At 41.1% G+C, this 11,092-nt stretch overlaps 1 protein-coding gene across 4 annotated transcripts in view; it reads left to right on the forward strand.

Moving 5' to 3' along the window:
• The window catches only part of ppp1r13bb (protein phosphatase 1, regulatory subunit 13Bb), a 36,046-nt gene extending 28,054 nt beyond the window's left edge, over nucleotides 1-7,992 (forward strand). For 3 of the 4 annotated variants that reach the window (XM_061746291.1, XM_061746294.1, XM_061746293.1), the window contains 7 exons: nucleotides 284-731; nucleotides 1,649-2,442; nucleotides 2,528-2,665; nucleotides 2,761-2,894; nucleotides 2,992-3,158; nucleotides 4,045-4,244; nucleotides 6,534-7,992. In XM_061746291.1, coding sequence (XP_061602275.1) covers nucleotides 284-731; nucleotides 1,649-2,442; nucleotides 2,528-2,665; nucleotides 2,761-2,894; nucleotides 2,992-3,158; nucleotides 4,045-4,244; nucleotides 6,534-6,575 — 1,923 coding nt within the window. In that variant the 3' untranslated portion in view covers nucleotides 6,576-7,992. The remainder of the gene's footprint in view (nucleotides 1-283; nucleotides 732-1,648; nucleotides 2,443-2,527; nucleotides 2,666-2,760; nucleotides 2,895-2,991; nucleotides 3,159-4,044; nucleotides 4,245-6,533) is intronic. The other variant, XM_061746292.1, reaches the window with a different exon arrangement.
• Nucleotides 7,993-11,092: the final 3,100 nt, after the last annotated feature.

Genomic DNA, 11,092 nt, shown 5'->3' on the forward strand with positions numbered 1-11,092 from the left:
TATTCTAATTTTTTGGAGATAGGATATTTGAGTTTTCTTAAGCTGTAAGCTATGATCAGCAATATTAAAATAATAAAAGGCTTGCAATATTTCAGATTTGTAATGAATCCAGAATGTATGACATTTTTGTTTTTGTAAGTGCATTACAGAAAATCAAAATATTCAAATTTTCTGAGACAGTCCTGTACAAGTTGTTATTTTATGACGAGGAATCTTTCTTTTCTCTGCATATTGTGTCACCCTTTTATACTAAGAATATTTGGGATTTCCTGCTCTGCCACAGGTGTTAGACTCCAAAGCTGGTTCCTCCCCTGCTATAACAAAGCCCCAACCACCACCGTATGGATCCCATCTTACCTCCGCAAACACAGCCTGCTCCTTGGATCGCCGCAAGGATGTCCCTCCGCCTCGGCCACTCCCGAACCCCCCAGCTCCGGCGTGGCCCCGCGTCCCCCCTTCTCAGGGCTCGTCCTCCCAGCAGATTCAGCAGCGGATCTCAGTGCCACCAAGCCCCACCTTTCAGCCCAGCACACCGCTTTTCCCCCCGGCATTGAGCGAGCGTCTGGATCCTCCGCCGGCTGTAGCAGTGCGTCCCTTCATCCCCGACAGAGGATCGCGGCCTCAGTCTCCTCGTAAGGGCCCACCTACCATGAACTCCAGTTCGATTTATCACATGTACCTCCAGCAGGGCGTGCCAAAGAGCCAGCCACTCAAGCCTACTCTCAAAGCAGGTAAGATCATCGAAATCAGCTGTATGAATAGGGGTGGGTATTGGGAAGGACCTCACGATACGATACGCATCACGATACTTGAGCCACGATACGATACACATTGCGATATCCCGATTATGCGATATCCCGATTATTATATTCTACATAGTTCACCAAAAAATTTAAAAATGCATTACACATCTTAAAATCCAAGTTGTATATATGTACATCAGATGATAGTGATGGATCTTAAAATCCGAGTTGCACGTTCATCAGATTATAGTGACAATTCATGGGACAAACTGAGTCAAAACAATGTTTTATTATAACTATACAAGCTAAAGTTACAACATATTTGTATATGTTTTTCATATTATTTACATCATATGAAATTAACATTAAATTTAGTATGAGGTTGCTTTAATTATGTGGCAAATGATAATAAACACAAGAAAGATGGGTACTAAAACCAAGGACAGGCACAGTGATCAGTCAGTATAGATATAAATCCATAAATAAATAAACCTCTGTCCATTATTTTTCATTTTTTAAGGACAGGCAATTGTGTTATATAAAAAATAAATTATAAAATGAAATAAAACGTGAAATAAAACCGGAGCTCAGTGCAGGGCCCTCCCAGGGTTGGTAGAGAGTGGCAATGCCCAGGACTGTCACTTAAGTAGGAGCACTGGGTGATATAATGGGAAAGAAATCGGGGATAAAAAATATTTAAAAAAAAAAAAATAAAATCGATATTCAAATTTTGAATATCGATATTGAATCAGCTGGAAAAGTATCGCGATATATTGCCATATCGATATTTTTGCCCACCCCTATGTGTGAACATTTATATTAATAATAAACAAAAAAATACTGAAGATTTGAAGTGACCACAATAATGCCCTTGTTCTAATGTTATCAATTGTGTTTGGTTCTAGTATATGGGAAGCCTGTTCTCCCCCCCAGCTCGACACCTCCCTCACCCCTGCCTTTCATACAGGCGGGAGGGGCCTTTCCATTATTCCAAGGCCACGCTGGCATTGAGGATGCTTTAGACGGAGAGTTGGAAGATCACGAAAACTTCCCGCCCCTGGAGCCATTGGCACCTCCTCCTAGTGTGGAGAACATCCCTCGGCCCCTCAGCCCAACAAAGCTGACACCTATGGTACATTCCCCACTGCGCTACCAAAGCGACGCAGACCTCGAGGTGCTACGTAAAAAGCTGGCCAATGCCCCGAGACCACTGAAGAAGCGCAGCTCCATCACAGAGCCAGAGGGCCCCACCGGGCCCAACATCCAGAAACTGCTGTACCAGAGGTTCAACACGTTAGCAGGAGGCATAGAGGGGAATGGTATTAGTGGGTCAGGAGGAGGTAATGGCGCAGGTAATGGGACGCCGTTTTATCAGCCAGCCAATCCTCCTGGATATCTAGAAAGTGACTCTCTAGCCGACACGGACAATGGCAACCTCCTCTCCGAGACTCCGCTGGCGCCACAACAAGGGGAAGAAGAAGCAGGTTCTGAGGCTCCACCTCCCAACACTGATGCAAACGACAACGAGCCAGCGCCCTCGTCAGCTGAAGGACCGGTGGATCCTGCTGCAGCAGAGAGACCGGAGGATAACAACAACAATAACGTGGGAGGCCCTGAAGCCTCTTTACCGAGCCCCGTACTGGAGGTCAGCACTCCAGAGGAGAGCGGCACGGCAGTATCACAACCACTGGTGAAAAATGCATGTCTTGTTTTGTTTCTCCCATTTAAAATGTGTAATTTGATCAATTAAAGTATAACTCATGCCTTTCTCTCTATTGCTAAAGGAAAAGCGCACAAACCTTAAGAAGCCCAGCTCTGAGCGCACTGGTCATGGCTTTAGAGTAAAGTTTAACCCTTTGGCCTTGCTTCTTGATGCCTCTTTAGAGGGAGAGTTTGATCTGGTCCAGAGAATCATCTATGAGGTATTTCACAACTGTGTGCAGGTTTCATTTATTTCTCCATGCAGGGCAGTCACTCATCTTTTCATTTGGGTTCTATCTGATTGTTGTGGTCCCAGGTGGAGAATCCCAGCACTCCCAATGATGAGGGCATCACCCCGCTACACAACGCAGTGTGTGCGGGACACCACCACATAGTGAAGTTCTTGCTGGATTTTGGCGTGAACGTAAACGCTGCAGACAGTGACGGGTGGTGAGTCGAAGCTTCTCGACACTAGCGCCCAATGACGATTCATGTAGCATTCATCTATATTTACTAGTCATGTTTCTTCGTGTGTTTGCTGGAGCAGGACTCCTCTTCACTGTGCCGCCTCCTGCAACAGTGTTTATCTGTGCAAGTTGTTGGTGGAGTCAGGAGCCGCTATCTTTGCCACAACCATCAGTGACGTGGAGACTGCAGCAGATAAATGTGAGGAAAAGGAGGAGGGCTACATCCAATGTTCTCAGTTCCTATATGGTGAGAAAATACATCCTTAAAAATCAGGGGGGAAAAGGATAAAACATTAATCGAAAAAAATGTTGGTTCTACCCAGTACTCGAGTTGTAAACAAAAATCAGGGGGGGATGGTGGATTTAATCATATGGGGACAGATAATTTGTGCTGATTACAAATAATATAATATATTACAAATAATAGCAGTGACCAAAACACCAGCAGAAATACTGCAGGAATGACATAGCAGCAGTTAAATGCAGCCTTCTGTAAGCTTTAAATATCCACTGGGCTTACATCAAATACATCAAAACACAACAATAAAAAACAGTTTTCTGAACTTATCAATATGACTCTGTCCTTCACAGTAAAATGGATCACTGCAAAAACTCACAATCTTAACAAGAATATTTGTCTTATTTCTAGTTAAAATGTCTCATTTTAGTAAAAACATCTCATTACACTTAAAAAGGACTCATCACTGGAAAAAACAACAATTTTCACCTGTTTCAAGTAGATTTTCACTTGAAATAAGTAGAAAAATCTGCCAGTGAAACAAGATTGTTTTTGCTTGTAATAAGAAGTTAAATCTTGTCCCACTGGCAGATTTTTCTACTTATTTCAAGTGAAAATGAACTTGAAACAGGTGAAAATTGTCAAATAAGTTATTTTTCTGGTGTTATTTTTCTGGTGATGACTCTAAATGTTGAAATAGCAGTAAAACCACATTCATTGATGAAAGGACATAAGGGATGGAAAGGGGGGATGATTTTGACTGTTTTTATTTCAGGGGGGATGCCACCCCCCCTCAACTCCAGTACTGGTTCTACCAGCTTTTGACAATTCAGTGAGGGGGGGTTGAGCCTTTTTTAAATTTTGATCTTGATATCTTTGTTTTGAATTTGTGCAGGTGTTCAAGAGAAGTTGGGCGTAATGAGCAACAGGACGGTGTACGCTCTGTGGGACTACGACCCTCAGAATCCCGATGAGATGCTGTTCAAGGAAGGAGATGCCATCACCATTCTGCGACGACAGGATGACAGTGAAACAGACTGGTGGTGGGCGAGGCTTGAGGACAATGAGGGCTACGTGCCCCGCAACCTGCTGGGGGTAACAAAAGTTTTCATCACTTTACCAAGAGTGTATCTTAACTGAACTAGCCAGGTCGGGAGTTTATGCCTTTTCCCATTTTAAAAACTGTTTAGTGGAGATTATTATTGAATGGCTTGATTCATTGGCCAAATGACAGAAAATCAGCTGATAAGTGAGACTGAAAAAACAGTTTTGCACCAACTTGATAGTAGTATGAATCTGCATTTGGACTAGTGTCCCTCTGTAACATGCACAGCTTTTCATTTAGTGTATAGCAGTCAAACATTAACATGTTTTCATCCTACTAGCATGGATCTAGTTAATGTATTACTTATAACATGGCACTAGTCCGAACCGAGGAACAAGTTGCTATTAATAGAGGATATACATTGACGTCACCTCCCCACTGGACCAGCCCCCTTACTCGCACTGAGTGGCAAAATCGACTGCAACTAGTCGGGGAAATGGAAAAGACGGGATAACAGCCGATTATCGGCTTAATTAAAGGCAGTTGGACTTGACCGTGACCCGTACAGTTACCCCAAGAACCAGTGGTCCATGGACATTAATATTTGGCCACGAATTGAGTTTCCTGATATTTATATGTACTTAATTTCTACGCCGGGGAAATACACGAAGCAAAGCTTGAAGGCATAGAAAAGTCTTGATGCTTGGTCCTACTTCAAGGCAGGATTTGTTGGCGAAATTAAAGCGATGAGGACACCGAACTTTGTGATTTGACCGTTTAACGTTAGCTACCCAAAAATCAAACATTACCTGATACAAAATGGGAACTGCAAATCCATGTTTCGGTGCCTGGAATCCAGTTGTTTCTGCGAATTGCAGCGATCCATTTGTCTCTCTTAAGCTTATTTTTCGGCAGTCAGTACTCTTAGATTTAGCAAGAAATCAGAGTTATCGTTTTACAGTCGATCGCACAACAGCTCTTTCCCATTTTAGATGTTTTCGAGTTGCTCAAACAGAAAGTTTACGCTGCCACTCGGTCTTTCTTCCACTCAGTGGGCGTAACCCGCTGTGAAGTCGCATCTGTGACGTCATGCGCATTCCCCCTATTGTTATAGTCTGAGGAAAATGGACAAAAAAGTGTGTTTAAGCTACATTTGAATCAATCACTAATTATTTAAACACAATGCTTAGGTTGCACTGATAAATGTGGCAACGTGGCTTCATGTTACAGAAAATTAAAAAAAAAGCTTTTTCAAAACTTCAAGAAACATTCATAGGCTGCTGTTGCTGAAGAGACTCCAATCAAATAGTGCCAAAAATTGTGTTTCGGACAAATATGATATAAAAATATTAATATCTTAATTCATTTGCATCTATTTCTGAAGATGTTCTGAGTGTTGTACTTAAGTTCAGGCTTGCCCATGACGCTGCTAAGTGTGGTGGTTTTTAACCGTGGGTTGATGTTGTTTTAAATTACCTGAAATGTTGTTGCTATAGATACATTTTCTTGAATGATTCAAAGTAGTTAGTACATGAATCCATTTTTAGAATTGGACAATCAGATTCATGATTTCCAAAAATAATTTCAGCTCTTGATTCATCTAACCACGAGGCAATGAGCATTGGCCCAGGGAAAACAGCAGCTTTTTCAGATTACCGTATGTTGGCACAGCTTCTTCTTTGCATGTGGTTGGCACAGACAACCGTCTTCTGAGACGGTGGTGTCCAGAGGTGTTCCCGAGTCCATGCAGTGAATTTCACTACAAAATCATTCCTGGTTTTAATGCTTTGAAAAGGGATTGATGTTCAGCCTTCGCTCACACAGATTTCTCCAAAAAAATTTTACACTGAGGAACATTATTCTGAAATAGTTCATAGATGCAGATTGTTGATCCTCTGACCATGTTTACTTCTGAACAATCTGCCCTCTCTACATTGTTTTTTTTTTCTCTCCCCATTCATATCAGTGACATTATACCAGTAAGAAGTAAGAAACTTATTTGGAAGATATTCTTCCAGATGTTTATTTTAGTGTTTTTATTTGTGCAGCCATTTGTTGCTCATTGGCCAAATTATTTAAGACTGGTAAAATGTCTCAATTTCAGCCTTTGATATGTTTTCTCCGATCAATTGTAAAATAAGATATGTTTTTTTTTATTCTCTTTTTACATTTTATATAGCCTCTCAACTTTGTCAGAATTGTGGTTACCGGTATTTAAACTGTGATGATGATTAATAAGAAAAAACATTGATCTCTGTGACAAAATGCTTTTTTTTTTTGTTTCTTAACAGATGATGTCAGTGAAACTTATCTCCTCTTTGTGTTTGTGTTTTTTGCAGCTCTATCCTAGAATCAAACCTCGTCAGCGCTCCCTGGCGTAGTGTCTCACTCCGCTGATGCGTGGCTAACAGCTGGACTAGTAACACAACCAAGAGCAGAGAACAACAAAGGGGCCTGGAGCTCCGTCTTCTCCCTGTGGCCATAACCTTTCCCAGCCTTGTGCTTTCAAAAAATGTCTCCACTCTAAAGCAGAGGGCACTAAACTTTTTGACACGTACATCTACACACAGAAAGATAAACATAAGCACTCCAAGGTCTCTTGAAAGACTCCCCCTTTCCTGCCCCAGTCCGACGCCCCCCACTTTTCCACAGATCGCTCTGTCATTGTCCTGACAGACGTCTGAAAGAATCAGACACCCTTGTGTCAGTATTTCTTGCAGTATTCACACTTCTTCAGCCATCTCCAGCTCCTTAATGAGGTCTATGCCGGCACTAGTTTACATGGTTCTGTATGGTAACTGGAAGTTCATCTTTTTGGGTGAGAAGTTGCTGATTTTTGTCAGTGAAACGTAATTTGAGTTATCGGATGTGAAGTTTGTTTTTTTTTTGGAGGCCAACTTGGTCCCCTTGAGAAAATCTATTGCAGGAAAACTGACTGTAGCCTAACCACCAAAGATGAATATAAATTTAACAGTTTTAATTCTAATACTCCCCAAGAGCTTGCAGAAATGTTGGGGAGTGAGATAATCAGATGAATTGCTGCTATCAGAAATGACTAATGAGTCCCTCTGTATGTGCAAAAGCAGCAGTAAAAAAGGAAATTTGAAATGAAAAATGATTAGTTTTACCCATACAGGTTAATCTAAATAATTCCTGTTGATGAAAAAGTGATTATAAATTGACAGCCTTCAATGTTGTTATGAATTGTATTTTTAACAATTTTCATTTAATGTAATCTGTTCAGAATCTAGTTGCAGGAAATTTTGTGGATGTGTGGCAAGAACTTTAATAAATTATCAGTGAGCCTTTTGAACAATTATTTCTCTGTAATATGCAATTTCAGCGCAAAAACAATGTTTTAAAAAAAGAGCAGTCCGCATATACAAACGTTATAATTTTGTTCATGTCATAATCCCAGAACAGGTCATGTGCTGCAGCTTCCAAAAGAAAGTTGTGAATGAGTACCAATGTTTGATTTTGCTTTACCAGAAAATGCTGTGTGTGCAACAGCTGTAGAGTGTGTGTCAACATTTAAAATCTAACTTCACAGGGAAGTAAATGCAGATCTTTGGTAATACTATTATATTATTCGGTCAATTTTGCCATTTTGATTAAGAAAAATTCACAATGTTTGTGTGAAAAAATGTATCCATATGATGCAGAAATACAAAATATTGGAGCCATATGGGAATTCTGATGAGGTGGGAATGGATGTCAGATTTAAAGATTTCCTGTAGGGCAGTGTCCTCGAGATGCACTGTTCTACAGGTTTTAGATGTTTCATTGCTCCAACACACCTGATTGAATCACCAGGGCTTCATACGGGTCTGCTGATGGTCCATTCATTTGAATCAGGCCTGTTGGAGCAGGAAAACGTCTGAAACATGCAGGCCGGCCGCCTTCGAGGACTTGAACTGGGGAACACTGCTGTAGGAGCTTAGAAAGATTATTTTTTTAAGGAGTATATACAGTATTTAAACATCGATGCAGTAGCAAACTGAACAAATTGCGGCATGAACAAATATCAGTATAATGGGGATGTTTCCAGAGTGGATAGCCTGTTTTAGACTTTAGCTTGTTTTTGTTTTGACTGTTTTTGAGCTGCTGTTTGTACAGCCGCTGTTTCCCAAAGTTATTACTCCTTCAGTGTTTAATGCATATCATCTCACACATGGAGGATATGCAACTTCTTTTATTTGGCTACTTGTCACATATGTAAGGACTAAAGGATAGCTGGATATTTGATAATATTTGAGCAATATCCCCATATAAAAAAAAACAAAAATGGTGTTTGACTGGTTTTTGGGTGGATGTGTCTGACGGTTATCCTCGACAAAGAATCCATATCTGTCGTGCATGCATCAGTCCCTAAAAGCAAAATGATGGGGATGAGATTTAAACTTTCTTAAATTCTGTAAAAGATTTGTATTTGATAATTGTGTTGGCTCCAAAATGTTGAATATCTCCATCATATATGCACATTATTTATTTACAGTTAAGAAAAGGACAAATAATACAAGGAATTAATCCCCACGGATGTTCAAATTTTTTACCAAACCCAACCAAACTCAGTAGCAGTACTGTATCTCTATAAATAAAGTTTTTGTCATGCGAACTTAACAGAATCTAGACGTCACACCTCAAAAAACATCTGCCAAATCTTGCTTTGTATTTCCTGTGAGAAAGCGCAAACACTGTTTTGATGATATTCACAAATGAATATTTTATGTTTTGTTGTTTTTTTTCCTCCTAGCTGCTTCATGTCATCTAATGTGACAGTTGTTTTTCTATGGAAATGACCGACTCCACTGAAATATCTCAGGACCAGCTTAGTGCTGCTGACGCACCATTACAACTCAGTTCTGGCATCGTATTTGATGAATTTCAAACTATTGCAAATGTAGAAACTTAGTCTGGGCCATCATCATAACTGCTATATCCTTTGGTTGTGCCATAAATACCTTCAATTTAGGGTGTACTATTGTAGAAATTATCCTTTGTTTGAGCTTTAAGTTGCTGGAACATTAATAAAAACTACTTGCTCTGTTTAAAAGTTTGTCGGGTTTTTTTAATTTATTTATTAGTAATTCACAAAGCACATTCAGCTTTATGAGTTGAGTCCATCCAGTTTTTTTCTCCTTTTTTTTCCCCCCTAATTCTTTCTTCCAAGGCTTTTTCATTAGACTAAGGGTGCGTCCCAATACTCCCCCTCGCCCTCCTTTTCTTCCCTAACCCTAACTTTTGCGCGTTCCCGTGAAGGTAGTGGTGTCCCAATTCCTCTTTTCACCTAGGGGGAGGGGGCATAACGAGGGCTAGGGGCTGAGAATAGCCCCTTCAAATCGAGGGATTTCAGATGCTGACTTGGCGAGCGAGGGGGTATGAAAAAAAGAGGCTCTGCGTCGATTTGACTCGCCGACCGAAGGCAAACAGGCAGACTGGTCTCAGAGAAATAGAGAGAAATAATCCTGTGACTCGTCAGATTTGTTTTGGATGTTTCTGATATAATAGTCTTCAGAAACCACAAAGTAATCCAGCTGTTATCTGGGTAATTTACACACTTTCAGATAAAGTTGCCGAAGATCACGCCAGAATAAAGGGATTTATGGGTCCGCGTTACACCAACGCAGATCCTACGGCGGAGGTTACGCAACCTACGCCGTAGGATCTGCGTCGATTTAACGCGGACCCAAGCTCCGGACCCGGCAGACAGAAATCTCTAAATTTCGGAGCAAATTTCTTAACAGGCGTAGCTACAACTGTTAGATTTCATCTATTAAACCAACATATTCCTAAATGATTTATTTCAGCCGGCGTGATTCTCAACAGAGCTGCGTCCCGGGAGAGAGTGTCTCTCCCGGGGCTGACGGAGCAGCCTGCCCGGCGGACACGTCTCTTCTCGGGCTGTGAGCTGAGGTTGCTCCCCGGGGCCGGCGGCTCTTCTCATCTCCGAAAACATCGGGTCAAATTTCTTAACAGGCGTTATTTGGATAAACTGAGCCCCGGTTGGGGATCTTAAGGTTACCATTATACCTGAAAAAATATTAAAACTTAATAAAGTGCCATATTAACAGCGCTACAGCTGAAATTAAAACAGCTTTTGGCTCTCTGCTTCCTGATCAGGGAAGGGATGAAAACGAGGGGTAGGGGGAGAATTGGGACAGGCACCTGGGCCAAGTGCCCTAGATCTCAAGTGCCCTAAAATCTCCCCCTTCTTTTTTAGGGCTTAGGGAAGAAAAGAAGTGCGAGTGGAGAAAAGAAGGGCGAGTGAAGGAGAATTGGGATTGGGCCTAATACTTATTATACCTCATACAAACACCATTGCTATTTTGCCGTTGTTGAGTGTTTTTGTGTATACAGTGGGGAGAACAAGTATTTGATACACTGCCGATTTTGCAGGTTTTCCCACTTGAAAAGCATGTAGAAGTCTGTAATTTTTATCATAGGTACTCTTCAACTGTGAGTGATGGAATCTAAAAAAGAAAATCCAGAAAATCACATTGTATGATTTTTAAGTAATTAATTTGCATTTTATTGCATGACATAAGTATTTGATCACCTGTCAACCAGTAAGACTTCCGGCTCTCACAGACCTGTTAGTTCTTCTTTAAGAAGCCCTCCTGTTCTCCACTCATTACCTGTATTAACTGCACCTGTTTGAACTTGTTACCTGTATAAAAGACACCTGTCCACACACTCAATCAAACAAACTCCAACCTCTCCACAATGGCCAAGACCAGAGAGCTGTGTAAGGACATCAGGGATAAAATTGTAGACCTGCACAAGGCTGGGATGGGCTACAGGACAATAGGCAAGCAGCTTGGTGAAAAGGCAACAACTGTTGGCACAATTATTAGAAAATGGAAGAAGTTCAAGATGACGGTCAATCTCCCTCGGTCTG

This window comes from Cololabis saira, chromosome 18 (genome assembly GCF_033807715.1).
Source record: "Cololabis saira isolate AMF1-May2022 chromosome 18, fColSai1.1, whole genome shotgun sequence".
In the NCBI taxonomy this organism is placed as follows: Eukaryota; Metazoa; Chordata; class Actinopteri; order Beloniformes; family Belonidae; genus Cololabis; species Cololabis saira.